Source organism: Ascaphus truei, chromosome 10 (genome assembly GCF_040206685.1).
Source record: "Ascaphus truei isolate aAscTru1 chromosome 10, aAscTru1.hap1, whole genome shotgun sequence".
NCBI classification, from domain to species: Eukaryota; Metazoa; Chordata; class Amphibia; order Anura; family Ascaphidae; genus Ascaphus; species Ascaphus truei.
In genome coordinates this window covers 37,421,663-37,437,170 of record NC_134492.1, presented here as the reverse complement: position 1 = coordinate 37,437,170, position 15,508 = coordinate 37,421,663, and the positions used below count along the sequence as shown (strand labels likewise).

The 15,508-nt window shown below is 44.4% G+C and overlaps 1 protein-coding gene across 1 annotated transcript in view; it reads right to left on the bottom strand.

Moving 5' to 3' along the window:
* The window catches only part of LOC142503842 (histo-blood group ABO system transferase 2-like), a 54,743-nt gene that overhangs the window by 21,932 nt on the left and 17,303 nt on the right, over positions 1–15,508 (bottom strand). The window contains exon 2 of the mRNA XM_075616632.1: positions 12,667–12,813. Coding sequence (XP_075472747.1) covers positions 12,667–12,813 — 147 coding nt within the window. The remainder of the gene's footprint in view (positions 1–12,666; positions 12,814–15,508) is intronic.

Below are 15,508 nucleotides of genomic sequence, written 5' to 3'. Positions count from 1 at the left end.
GGAATTAATGTGTTCCAAAACACGTCTGCGTAGTTGTCTAGTTGTTTTTCCAACGTATCTCTTACCACATTCGCATGTGATAAGATATATAACGTTGGGAGTCCGACAGTTAATGAAACTGTCCACAGAAAAATGTGATGTGTTGTCATGATTGGCGAATACTTTGGCCACATTTATGTGTCTGCATGCTTTACACCCTTGGCAGCGGTACATGCCCTTCACAGGGCTCAACCAAGTTGTGGTTCTGCAACGTTGAAAATGGCTGTTCACTAATGAGTACCGTAGGTTTTTGGACCGCCTGCTGGTAATCATGGGTCTGGGGCCTATAACCTGTGCCAAATCATCGTCGGCCTGTAGGAGATGCCAATGTCTGGCGAATATCTTTTTAATGGCCCACCAACGTTTGTTAAAGGTGCCAATGACTCTAATTGTTCTGTCCTTAGATTTTGTCTTGTTTCTAGACAGAAGGGAAGCCCTATCGCAATGTAATGCCCGATGGTAAGCCTTATTCAATGTTTTAATATGATAGCCACGATTGAGGAATCTAGACCGAAGTTCTTTAGATTGTACTATAAATTCTTCAGTCGTGGAGCAGTTCCTCCGAAGTCGGAGATACTGGCCTATGGGGATGCCACTAATGAGGCTTCTAGGGTGCTGGCTCTGAGCTAGTAACAGACTGTTAGTCGCTGTGCTTTTCCTATAAACCTTTGTCTGGATGTTACGTTCACCATCAATATATATGTTCAGATCTAAGAATGTTATTGAGGTGGTACTTAGCACAGTCGTGAGCCTCAAATTCAGAGTGTTAGTATTTAATTTCTCCACAAACTCATGGAGTAGTTGAGTGGGACCTTCCCATAGGAGCAGAATGTCATCTATGTACCTGATCCACATGGAAATGTGGTCAGTGTACACAGAGAAATCCTCATTGAAAACGTGGATACGCTCCCACCAGCCCAGGTATAAGTTGGCATACGTAGGGGCACAAGCAGTGCCCTTAGCGGTACCCTGGGTCTGGTGGTAATAAAGCCCGTCAAAAACAAAATAATTATGTGTTAGAACATAATTCAGTAGATCAAGGACGAAAGAGTTGTGTCTGTTGAATCTACGGTCCCTGGTCGACAGAAAGTATTGGACAGCATTAAGACCATTCTTGTGAACAATGGAAGTGTATAATGATTCTACATCTAGACTCACAAGAATGGTCTCAGATGTAACATGGATCCCATCTAGTCTCTTTAGTGTATCTTTCGTATCCTGAACATACGAAGGGAGACTAATGACGAAATCCCTTAGAACTTTGTCTAAGTAAATGCTGCTGCCCTCGGACAGACAGTTATTGCCCGAGACTATTGGGCGACCAGGGGGGGACCGTAATCTTTTATGTACCTTAGGTAAGGTATAGAATGTCGCCACCGTGGGTGACTTCGGGTACATAAAATCGAACTCACTTCGGCTGATCATATCGGTGTCAAGAGCATTCTGTAGAATGTCTAACAGTTCTGATTTATATTCTGACGTTGGGCTATGGTCAAGGGTCTCGTAACAATCTTTATCGCTAAGAAGCCTCATGTTTTCACTAACATAGGCTTCAGTGTCTTGAATTACGATATTGCCACCCTTATCAGATGGTTTAATTGTGTAGGCTTTGTCAGACATCAGTTCTTTTAGGCCGATTTTTTCGTCGGATGTAAGATTATTGGCAGACATAATGTTTTGGCTCGGCTTTCAGGTCCCTGGTTACGCAGGCGACAAACAATTCAACAGCCGGACAGGTGGTAATTGGAGGGGTAAAGTGACTCCTGGGTTTCAGGTGTGTAAATGGACCTGTGATGTCATTGTCAGGTAGGATATTCTGATCAAAGAGTTGACAAAGATCCACAACATCTTGTCTTTCTTGTGCATTCAAACCATCAGTGAGTAAATTTGGATTTATGAATCATTTACCCTCCATCATCACACTATCAGTAGCACTTCTATACTTAGTGGATGGTTATACATCCCTAAACTAACATCCCTAAGTGCTCTGTGGTTTATAAGTCTAAGCAGGACTGCAGTATTTTCGTGATACAATCATTCACTGAGTCTGTTAGTCATATTTATATATATACACATGTACCTGGTCTCATAGGTGTACCAGAGGGGTTTATACCCTGACTATTAGCGTCTTGTGTCCTGCTATCTCGAATACAATTTGCTGTCTGAGGTTATTCCAACGCACATTCACTGACACGGACGCTTGTTCTTGATAATTTAATTTATTTTTAATGCACAATATACAACGATTTGGTAACATATGTATTATGTAAATATATTAAAAGTTAAATTTTATATTAAGTAGGAGTGCAGTATAGTGAATTCTTTTAGGAGACACATCCACTTTGTGTTTTCCTTCCCTCCTTTTCTGATTCACTTTTCAGTTCACAGTTTGCACCCACTTTTTTGATTACCATATATTCACCCATTATTTCGTTTCAATTGGTGTGGTTTTGTGATCACTCCCTAACCCTAGTGTTTTCTCAACGGCTGAATGAGCATCGTTCCAGTGTCCGGCTAGCCCTCAACAGAGGAGAGACTGATAAACCTGTTGCCAGGATACTAGTTAGCTTCCCTACGCTATATGATTATTGACCATGTGAGATCCCCAAACAGAGGAGATGATGTCAAAAGATTGTTGCTACGGGAAGCTAAATGGATATTTGATTTGAACACAGTGACACCGCAGGTACTAAATTAAGATCTAAAATGTAATTGTTTTCCTTTAATATCATTTTAGTTTATATTAAGAGTCATACAGTATGATTGGTTATACACATTTTTATACACACACACACACACACACACACACAGGGCTCGACCAACTAGGGAAAAACCCACTCCCCCCAAAAAAAGTTTCACCCCCTCCCCCTCACGACTCTTGCCTGTGGCGGGGTCCGGCTGCATGGCGCGGCGATCTCCGTCTTCTCCCCAAATTGTACTCTTTCCCCTGCAGGTCCTGAAAAAATGGTGCCACGTGACATCACGACGCGTCCCGTTGCCATGCGCGCAGCCATTTTTTCAGGACCTGCAGGGGAAAGAGTACAATTTGGGGAGAAGACGGAGATCGCCGCACCACGCCGCCGGACCCCGCCTCAGGTAAGCACTCGACAGTGGCGAGCGGCCAAGTGCATTTGTCGAGCCCTGTGTGTATATATATATATATATATATATATATATATGTGTATGTATGTATGTGTGTATATATCAAAACACAAAGAAAGAAAACCCACATAAAGCACTCGGATAAATAATAAATATACAAAAAAGGTTATTAAAAGACCAAAAACAGCGACCAACAGAAAACCTCACAAAAAATATAGCACAGCACCCACAAATATGAACAGAAAATGTAAGGGACAGAAATGAAATCTAATGATAACCAACTGACATGACTGCAGCATATAGAGGAGCTTACACTGCGGACGTGCAGTGCTGCTGATTGCAGGAGTTTGAAGCAGGCGCACAGAGTGGAGCACACAGGAAGCTTTGAGAGGCGTTTTCCCCTTTGCCAGACTCACTGTGGGAGCTCTGAAGGGAGTATATGCAGAGCATTGTGAGGTTGGTTTTTCCCGTTGCCTGACCCACTGTGGGAGCTCTGAAGGGAGTATATGCAGAGCATTGTGAGGTTGGTTTTTCCCGTTGCCTGACCCACCGTGGGAGCTCTGTGTTTGATATACATCTAGCAGTGAGAGGTGATTTCCCCACTGCCTGAACCTGTGAGTACTTTCATGCTGTCTGCATCATTGCACTGTTTCTTTGTGAGGGAGGAGGATACTAGAGGGATTCAACTGAAGATATAGAGGACTTATACTGCCCCCTTTCTTTACCCCACCTCCTCCCCTTGGATGTCGCCTATTTGATTATGCTCCCCAATTACTCTCCCCATTCTGATTCATTCTGATCACACATATCCTGTTTCATTCCATCTATACCTGGAGCGCATGGCAGATTTCTACAGTGTGTATAGAGGAGAAATGCCCTAACAGACAATGGGATCTAATAAATTCCCATTGAAAGTAATGACCTGCAGGTCTAAGAAGCATATCTATGCAAATTGAACATGAAGGTACACATGGATGAACAGAACTGCAGTGAAAACATATCCTGTGGCAATATCCAGTCAAAAAAATGCATCCAAGGAAATTATAATGTCCCAAAGATAAGACAAGTACCCAAAAAGTCCCTGCAGAGACTAGTTGAGAGCATAGATACTCCTAGGGTGATGTGGATGGTGCATATCAAAATTGGAAAACGCCCACTAAGGAACAGGAGAGTCACTGGAAAAGGTTAACACAAACTCCCAGGGAGAGATGAATAGTAGCAGTTGTGTATAAGCACAGTAGCAATCTGTGCAAGCAGATCTCCTGAGCACTATTAGCACATACAGTATGGATGTCAGTAGACATAGTCCCGAACCTATCTGTGGTTGTAACGGGTGTTGGCAATGTACACATCTTCCGTGCCACATAAGTACTGTATGTGGTCATATAAAACAGTTCAGATGTGGCATAAAGACAGTAACGAAAAGCAGGCAAGCTGAATCTCAGCCTGTGTAGCAGAGCATAGCCAAGCTTGACGGTTGACTGAAAGTAATAATAAAGAAATCCATATCACCAGATATGCTCCACTCGTCTTTTCGCCAGCCCTGTGCAGTCAAGCCACTCGTCACTCATCAGTAAAGGAAGATGGCATAAGATGATAAGAGGCCCGGTCCCAGCAGCAATCCGACGTCTGTTTCGCCACAGACAGCTTCTTCCGGGAAAAGCTGCAGCTGGACTGCGCAGGGCTGGCGAAAAGACAAGCGGAGCTTACTTGGTGATATGGATTCCCTTATTATTACTGTTCCCTTGGACTTTATCACGAAGGAGCAGGATTTTTAAGAATATAACTAGTTGATATATGTGGTTGAGGTATTGGATACAGTCTGTTGCATTGAACACATACATAACAAGTATAGATACAGTAATAGGAAGAAAAGCAATTTAGCAAAACACTTGATCAAAATATTTTGCATAGCTTTACATTTGAGCTGGGTGAACTAACTATATAACATCAATGTGTTTCTGTCATATTGTAACAGGAAAAGTATATGGAATGTACCCAAATATAATTAGAAGCGCAATATACAATAGTCTTTTTCGAATACACAGTCCAGAGTTTACTTTATTTTTTCTATCACTATCAATGTGTATTGCTGCGGGAGATTACTGCATTATCAATACAGACGGGTTGTAACTTTAACAGCACTATTATAAAGTTTCAGAGCTAGCTATTCCAGTTCTCACTCCAGGGTTCAATTTTTTATGTGATTACATAGTTACCAATAGATGAGCCACACGGGTTTGATGGCAATTAGCTACGTAGGTCTCACCTGGGTTTGCATACAGGTGTGAGCATTCACTGTGGGCTGACATTGACAAGAGGTCTGAGTTCTTGACTGAAACATCGAGCCACCAATATTTAAAGTTATTCATTTTTTGAAAGACCTCAGGTGTGCCGGTACTTTCATACGTGAAATGGAATTAGACAGGAGTCATTTAGTTCTTAATGTCACTCCAGGTTGTTTTGGGTAATTATTTATTTGACCCTCAGTAAAGTAAGAGGCCTTGATGTGGAGAATACATACAGTACTAATAGGTTATGTGATAGTGCTGTGACCAATAAATCCTGATACCACTTTCTTTGTCTTCTTGAACCATGCTGAAGACCGGTGAGATGTCACCTTTACAGTACGTCATCCAGCTTCTTTCACAGGAAAGTGGCAATGCAAGATCATTATTTGTATTACTGTTTGTCCTGTTTCACCTATATAAAATCCACAACGAGGTCATAGTGTGCATATTATCAAGTATACATTGATTGATTTCAGGTCCGGGGATCCCCTACTTCCCGAGTTACAGGCCCCATTATGGGGTGCCGGTATCCCCGCCATGTTAAAATCCTGTGGGTCACATGGGATTTTAACATTGCAGGAGAGATACCGGCACCCCATAATGGGGCCTGTATCTCAGGAAGTAGGGGGTCCCCGGACCTGAAAATTAATGCGGTTCAGCTCCGGAGACCCCCTGCTACAAGACTGTAGTGTTAAAATGAAATAAAAACCCCACGATCGCCTGTTAGAGGCACGCAGGTAGAGTGACTGATTCAGCCTCTCTCTTACTGTGCGTCTCTTACAGAACGGTAGACCCCGGTAGGATTAACACAGCAGTGACCCCTGCTGTGTTAATCGGATTGGTCATTAGTCTGTCGCGACAAATGTTGAAAGTATCTTGGGGAAACCAATTCGAGAAATGGTGGAGGAGAAACTCAGTGGAGGAGTTTATATAGCCACAATATATTCAGTTGGTAACCACAACAATGCTATCCTAATAGTATCAAGAATGGGTACAATGTTCTGGTTACCAACTGAATATATTGTGGCTATATAAACTCCTCCACCGAGTTACAGAAATATTGGTGCTGGAAACACCAGTAACAGAGTTTGTAACAAGCAGGAGGTCAAAGAATCCAGCCAATATAGCAGGAGATATTGTATTTTGCTATACTTGTGGGCAGGGTTGACATTAGTTACCTTAATAGACCCACTAAAGCCAAAATTATTTTTCAGCATTATCCCGCCCTCGCACTTACTCTCCGTTTTTAATTATATTTATTATTTGTTTATTGTTTCATCCCAAACACCTATATTTTATCAGGAATATTAAAAGTTTAAGTTTTATATACTATAGGATGTGTCTCAATGCCGCATTAAGGGGATTCTTCTCTATCTTAATCATTACATTATCTTTTCTTTATCTCCCCTCCCCCGCTAGCCACCCGGGATGCTTAAACACCCTCCCCGGGGCAACTATTTCCACCCTCTACCCATTGATTGGCACAATGGTACACCATGTCCATATAATATGGGCATGGTTTGCCACTATGGATGTCAATGGGCAACGTAAAAATAAAACAAGCACCAAAAATACACAACATTTAAATAAAAACAAGCAGGTTTAACCCCTTCATTGCCTTAGCGGCTAGCCGCTAAGGTAATGAAGGTGTTTTTGTTTAAATTTTAATAACAGTGTACTGTAGCAGGGGGTCTCTGGCGCAGAACCGCATTAGTTTCAGGTCTAATAAACATATATATATTTACATACACGCACTTAACCCCCCCCCACACACACACGTTCTTACCCACACACACTTATCATTACACATTTACTTACCCACACACACCTACCCACCCACACTTAGTTACACCCCCCCCACACACAGACACACACACCTCCATGCACACATACATACTTACGCACAAACACTTATCCCCCCCACACACACACACACTTGCCCACATACTCTTAACCACACATACCTACCCACCCGCACTTGGTTACCCCCCCCCCCCACACACACATTCCCTTACCCACACACACACCCCTCCACGCACACATATACACACCCCTCCACGCACACATACACACACACACACATATACATCTCCCCCCCACACACACACACACATTTACTTACCCCACCACACACGCCCACATACTCTTGCCCACACACTTCCACTCCCCCCCACACACATTTACTTACCCACACATACATTTACCCACTCGCACACAGTTGCTTACCCTCACACCATTACCCACCCACACACACACTAACTTACCCACACACACACTCACACACAAACACACTTATTTACCCACACACACAGCCACAGACAGATTTCCCGGTGCCAAGGACTAGATTTTTGACTGCTCCCCGTGTCGGCGGTCTTGCAAGCCCCCCCATTTCACACCTCGTGAGCCCCCTCTATTTCCCCCTCCCTTTTCCCATGTATTTCTCTCCCCTCTGTCTCACCTCTCACTCTTCCCCCTTCCATCAATTACCCCACTCTCACTCAATCCCTCCCCATCACCTCGTATGTATTTCTCTCCCCTCAGTCTTACTCTTACTCCCTGAATCCTTACACCCCACTCTCCTCTCACTCACCCTCCCTTCATCAATTACCACACTTTCACTTAATTCCCCCTCCTCACACTCATTCCTTCCCCCCTCCCCCTACAAACACACAAACCCCACCACAATATATACAAAAAAAAACACCCCCAATACAAAAAACTTTCCCACTCCCCAAATACATACAAAAAAACCCTATGCCCAAATACATACCAAACCCTCCCACCACCCACATACATACCAAACTCCCCCCCTCAACCCCCAAATACATACCAAACCCCCCTCACCCTCCAAATACACACCAAACCGCCCCTCACCTCCCAAAATACATACCAACTTCCCCCCAGCCCCTAAATACTTACAAACCCCCCACCCCCAAATGCATACAAAAAAAACCCTCTAAATAAATACAAAAAACTTACCTACCTTAGGAATGGTCTCAGGCCTCTGCTGCCCTGGCTCTCCCCCAACTTCTTTACCCGACTGCCAGTCCTCTCGTTGCCACCGGGCTCGGCTCTCCCCAGCTACGGGCCTTCCTCACTGACTGTCCCATGCCAAGCCTCTGATGCCAGTGCGTGTCGGGCCTCTCTCTCATGCCGGTGCATGCCGAAAGCCCGGCCCAGAGCACACCCAGGCCCGGCACGCACCAGCAGCTCAGTGTGGGAGAGTGTTAGTGTCAGTAAGGGAGGCCCGCAGCTGGGGAGAGCCAGGGCCTGGTGGCAACGAGAGGACCAGCAGCCGGGCAAAGAAGTTGGGCCCCCCGCAGCTACCGGGCCCAGAACACTTGTTCCAGCTCTCCACCCCTGTCGGTGGCCCTGCCCGCACACACACTTACTTACACCACACACTTACTGTCGGGAGAGGGAGAGTGTGGGAAGAGGGTGTGGAGATTGTGGAGAGAGGGAGTGTGTGGCTAGAGTAAGGAGAGAGTGAGAGTGGGGAGGAGAGAGGGTGGTAAGAGAGGGAGGGAGAGCGAGTGGTGAGAGAGGGAGGAAGAGAGAGTGGTGAGAGGGAGGAAGAGAGGGTGGTGAGAGAGGGAGGGGGAGAGGGTGGTGAGAGAGGGAGGGGGAGAGGGTGGTGAGAGAGGGAGGGGGAGAGGGTGGAGAGAGGGAGGGGAAAGGGTGGAGAGAGGGAGGGGGAAAGGGTGGAGAGAGGGAGTGGGAAAGGAGGGGAGATGGAGGGGTAGTGTGGAAAAATGTGGGAAAATGTGGGGAGAGTGTGGAAAGAGGAAGAGTGTGGGGAGAGTGAGGGTGTGTGGAGAGCGGGAGCGAGAGCGTGTGGGGAGAGTGATAGTGTGGATAGAGGGAGAGGCTGGTGAGATGGGATAAGTGTAGGGGGAGAGAGGTGAGAGGGAGAGCATCGGGAGAGTATGGGGCTAGAGAGGGAGAATGTGGAGAGAGAGGGAGAGTGTGGGTGACAGAGTCAGGGGGAGAGAGAGTCAGTGGAGTTGGGGGAGAGTCAGTGACGGGGGGGAAAGAGTCGGTAGAGGGGGGGGAGAGAGATTCGGTGGAGAGGGGGTATCAGTGTGTGAGGGGGGGGAAGAGATATAGAGGAGTGTCTCCTCTAGAGAGAGAGAGGGGGAGTGTGTATGAATGGTAGAAAAAAAATCTATTAGGTACAAGATTACAAATTTTCAGATACAAAAACATATTCCTCTTTAATTGCCTCATTCAAATACCGGCTTGAAGTGAAAATACTTTGTTTGTAACTGCAGCTTGTTTCAGTGTAACTGTGCTCTGAATCAGAGCAGGGTGACTGCACAGTGTATAACTCTAAGGCCTCAGCCAAGCTCCCCGCTGGCGTGCTGAGGCGCGCTGAGGCTCAGGGAAACCGGGTGCTTTCCCTGGCCTTAGACAGCGCGCCGTCAGGGGGCGTGTCGGGGGCGGGCCAGTGACGTCACGGAGCTGGTTCGCCCTCATTGGGCGAACCGCTCACGTGACTGGGCCTGCGCTCCGGCGAGCGCTGAAATTTAAAAATCTTCTAAGACCTACGCTTCCGCGCGCTTGCGGAAGCATAGGCGAGCCCCTACTAAAGCCGCTCTAATTGCGGCTGTAGGGGCTCAGTGCCGAGCGGAAGCACGCCTCAGCGCGCCTCCGCCAGCAAGCAGCAACCCTGGACGAGGCCTAAGGCTGCGTCCAGGGTGCCTTTTTGCTTGCTGAGGCGCGCTGAGGCTGAGGGAAAGCGAGTGCTTTCCCTGACCTTGGTCCGCGCGCCTTCCGGGAGCGTGTCGGAGGGGGGGGGGGGGCGTGTCGGGAGGGGGTGGCGGGCCAGTGACGTCACGGAGCTGGTCCGCCCTCATTGGGCTAACCGCTCACGTGACCGGCCCTGCTCTCCGGCGAGCGCCAAATCTAAATTTTGTATAAGACCTACGCTTCCGCACACTTGCGGAAGCGTAGGCGAGCCCCTACTAAAGCCGCTCTCATTGCGGCTGTAGGGGCTCACTGGTAAGCACCAGCGCGATACCCGAGGCCTTAGTTACAAGGTAAATGAGTTGATTGCTCAGATTGTTAGTTCCAAGTCAAAAATCCCATTAGTGTTGGTGCACTTGAATATAACACACATACAGGATGATGTCAGTCATATAGGTATTGAATAGAATTATAATTACTTAGGTTTAGTTGCAGAATGTCGCAGTCAAAAAAATCTAAATCTTTTGTCTGAACGGTGATCAGATAAATCGCAATTAGCTGTAATTAGTGCACGTCACCCTGCTCTGATTCAGAGCGCAGTTACACTGTAGCAAGCTAGAGTATTTGTACTTCAAGCCGGTATTTAAATGCGACAATTAAACATGGATCTGTACTTATTATCTAAGTGAGATTAGCTATCTCTAAGCAAATCACTTTCACTTACCTGCTTTTTCATCGATATATAGGTAACATCTTGACGTTTGGACACTGCCACAGTGCATGGATATACAGTATGCAGTACAGTATCCCTGCTTCAGTGCGCTGCAGCACTGCCATGTAACAGATCCCTTCACTCATTACAGCTAATTAAGATCGCTGCGATTGTCTGATCACTGTTCATGCAAAATACTTCGACTTTTTGTCTCTGGCATTCTGCAACTAGACCTAAGTCATATGCAGGATAATGTTCCTGCTCACACAGGTATTCTTACTTATCCCCTAAGTGAGACTAGCTGTCCCTAAGCAAGTCCTGTTAACAAAAAATATTCTCCTTTACCTGCTTTTCCAGGAATATTGGTAACAACTTGTATCTTAGAATTTGACACTGCACAATAATATCATAACCATATGCAGGATGAGTGGCGTAGCTGGGCTAGCGTGGGCCACCGGGCAAAAATGTTGCTGGCTGTTCGTGCACATGCGCGATCAGCATTTGGTGGCTCATGTGCATGCGCGAGCAACACTTGCCGGTGGCTCATGCACATGCAGAGAGTCACAGAAGGAAACACAGGACAGAACATCTTTGCTGATGACACAAAATTATGTAAGGTAGTAAAATCAGAGCAGGCTGTAATTCCTCTTCAGAAGGGCTTGGATAAACTGGCAATTTGGGCAGGGAAATAGCAGATGAGGTTCAATACAGATATATGTATGGTTATAAATTTGGAAAACAAGACTAAAACAGGCAATTTACAAATTAAATGGGAAAAAATAGGTCAATTATTGATGGAGAACGATTTAGGAGTGCTTGTAGACCGCAGGCTTAGCAATAGTGCTCAATGTCAGGCAGTAGCTACAGTACAAAGGCAAATAAAATATTATCTTCCATAAAACAGACAATGAATGGAAGGGAAAAAAGCCAAAATGTTGCTACTGCAAAATCCTTAGTAAGACTACTTGGTTATGTACAGTTTTGGCCACCACTCCATAAAAAAGATATTATGGAACTAGAAAAGTACAGAGAAGAACCACCAAATTAATGAAGGAGATGGAAGGTCTGACTTATGAGTAAAGGGTTCTTTAAAGTAAGGGCACTTAAAAGGTGGAATTCATTACCCATGTAGACTGTGATGGCAGATACACTAGATCGCTTTAAGAAAAAGCTTAGGCATCTTTTTAGAAAGGAAGGGTATACAGGGATATTTCTTGATTTTTATTGACAAACAGACCTACCTGTTTCAAAGCACCCTTGAGTCACATAACGGATTAGAGGACTGTTTGTCAATTTTTTTAATATGATTTAATAAACAATATTTTTAGATTTATTGTATTATTTGGTGTTACTATGCATAACATTTTTGACGGTGTATTGCAATATTTTGAACCCTTCATCACAGTTCGCATGCTTGCAGGATATACAGTAAGATTCTGGGTTTTTATGAAGCGAAGACTGAACATTAAAGATCCCGGGTTCCTGGAAGGCGTTAATACTGTTACTTACGTTTGTGGGGCACGGGTAGCTGTTTTCCCTTTATCTATGATTCATGCTTTCATTTGGATATATACAACGAAGGCACATATATGCGTTTCTCCATCGAGTACTATTAGCAATGTTGTTTTTCTATATTGAATAGGGGTCTAAGTTCTGATAATGCAACTTAAGTAATAGAACCATAATATAGAACCCTGATGTCATAATATCCAGATCATGGTGGCATCAGACTTGAGTCCAAATTCTATTCCAATTAAAAGGAAGGAACATTATGAGTTGTGGCATTCTAACACTTGGACTACAAATCCGACCTCTGAACATGGATTGAGTATATACCCGATATCTGTTCTTTTCAGCGTCAGTTGCCTCTCGCAACTCTTGAGTGCCAAGATTCCATCCTTAATTTTTTTCTCCTGCAGAATCCCCAAATCAATGCGGTTCCCTTGGTTTAGAAGGGGAAATATTGGTCCTTGGTACTGTATCCTGTGGGGTTAACAAAAAGAAGTAAGAGAGGTCAGAGAGGAGAGAAGTAACCGGGGAAGACACAAGAGACACATTTGTGGCAGTCTGTGATAATGGCAGTCCTGGTCTTTTATATGGCATTTCAGATGCCTTTTATTGTTGTAAATCAACTGAACACTTCAGGAGTTGAATAATTATCAAATACTTTTTTCCCCTCTAACATTTTGATAGTACTAAACCATGACTGTCTCCTAGGAACCCACCTACTTTAGTGCACCTAGGTAGTGTATCAAATGAGATGAAGGGTTTGAAACATTCTGAAAGATCCTGCACTCTTCCGACCTCCCTGCAATTACGCTGCATCACCCCTGCAGGTAGCAGGAAAGGGGCCAAGAAGGAAGAAGAGGTAGTGACGCAGCAAATGAATAGTCCGTACTAGAAGTTAATCTTCTCTGTCTCAGAGAAAACTTATGTACCCTAACCCCTGAATCAGCTGTATGTGTGTGTGTCTTGTGTTTATGCCAAACCATACTTCAAATGTTCATCTATAACAACGGTGGCCAACTCTGGTCCTCAAGGGCAACCAACACATCGGGTTTTCAGGATATCCTTGTTTCGCCACAGGTGGCATAATCAGTGGCTCGGTCATTATGAGCGAGCCACTGATTGCATATGTGTTGGTGGACCTTGAGGACTAGAGTTGGCCACCGCTGCTCTGTAGCTTTGAACTACTCGGATTTCATGACTCCTTCACTTTTTCTAAGGAGCAAAGCCGCAGGGAATGTTGACGTATCTGGGGCTGCGTATTAAATTGTCCCGGCTGCAAAACTGGTGCAAATAAAAAAACAACACTAGATTTATTCGCATGGAAACAAAATCTTAATGGAAGCATTATTTTGTTTGTATTTTATGGTCTGGGGCTTTTTTTCTTTAAGCTGGGAGACTGATGATTACTATAAACCAGCAGTTTGCAAAGCAATTACTAGTCAGTCCTGGTAGTCACAATATAACTGATAACTGAGCAGGTACACTCTTCCTGCCGTGCTCAGCTAGCATCTTTAGAAGTAATGGGGTAAACCATATATTCATTCAAGATTTAATACTGAGCTACTGTGTGTGTTAGCTTGGGGGATAATATATATATATATATATATGTGCCCATTTGCATGTCATTTCCCAGAATCCCTTGCAGCAGTGGAAGTGCTGTGTACTGGGTGATAATGGTGAAAGGCGGGGTTGCAGACCTGCCTAAGACATGCAAATGAGCATACAGGAATATTTGCTATATATATATAATTTTTTTATTTTTTTTTAAAGAGATTGTCACTGCTTGCATCAGATGGGAAAAAAAAAACAACCTTGCACATTCTCTCTGTTTGTTACAGATTCAAACCCTGGCATTAATATTTACTGTTGCAGTTAAGCAAAAGCGCAGTCATCGAAAGTCTTCTTTACTATTTTTTCTGAAATAAATAATTTATAAGCTATGCAATGGTAAGCACATGCACTTAGTAATAATATATATTTATTCATGTAATAAAAGGGGAATAGCACGTTGAGCATGGTGTCCCTTCAGGAATGGTTTAATGGGTTACATGTGGGTGATTGATTGATTCTTTATAAAATAGACTTGTAAGTATTTTCAATCACTTGCGAATACTGTGAGAAAGGGAAGTTATTATTCATCTTGTTTCCTCCAACCCAGTAACAATGTCCTCAGATTTCTGCATGCCCTGTGGTCAAGGGGCCAACAAGAAGAGCATGAGGGTACTTAACATGCAGCAAGAAAACCAAATAGTTAAATATAAAGGAACAGCCTACAAAAATGATAAAATACGTATCTTTTTTTTTTTTTGGTACAATTCTTTTGTTCCATATAAAAAAATCTAAGTATGATATAGGGCAGAGGTGCTCAAACTTTTCATTCTGCGCTCCACTTGCTTCTCTCTCTCCCCGTCCCCCTCTCTTACCTGGTGTCCGGCGTCCTCTGACATCACAACGTCATGTCATGCCGCAATTACATTTTAAAAGATAGAAGCATACACAGACCAGCCTATCATGGTGGATATAGCACTTTAACTTAGAAAATAATTGCATTCACAAACAAAATTTGCGATCCAAGTATAACAAAAGAAAAGTGCATCCCTCATCCTGGAGCTTGACTGGTTCTCGTCAACGTTGGTGGACTCATCGTCTGTTGCTGCTACCAGTGCTGTCGGCTTTCTGGTCACCCTGGACTTATGACACATGCTGGTGTCTGACTGGGAGGCTGCACTAGACCACATTTCCAACGCATTTCGCGAGGGCTATCCACATTTTCTCAGAGAATGAAGTTGCAGCAAACAGAGCGCTCAGCAAGCACTCATACTTTGCCATAACCCAGGGGTGCGCAATCTGGGGAGCAGAAGATTTTTCAGGGGGGAGTGCGTTGGTTGCATAGGCCCTGCGCTCTTCCCCCAAGGCATTTAAATTAATGTGGAGGGAAAGCATGAGGCCTCTGGAACGTCCCTTACCTTTTCTTCAGCCATGGCAATTTGGCATCAAATGACGCCACGTGGTCACGTGACCCCGTGGCGTCATTTGATACCAAAGACAAGGTTTGCGCTCCTCTGCCTTAGCCCATTTAGTGCTAAATAAAATCTAATACTAAAGACAGGGACAATTTCTATTTGTCTATTATTAGGAGTGACAGAAAAGTATATTGACAATAAAATGT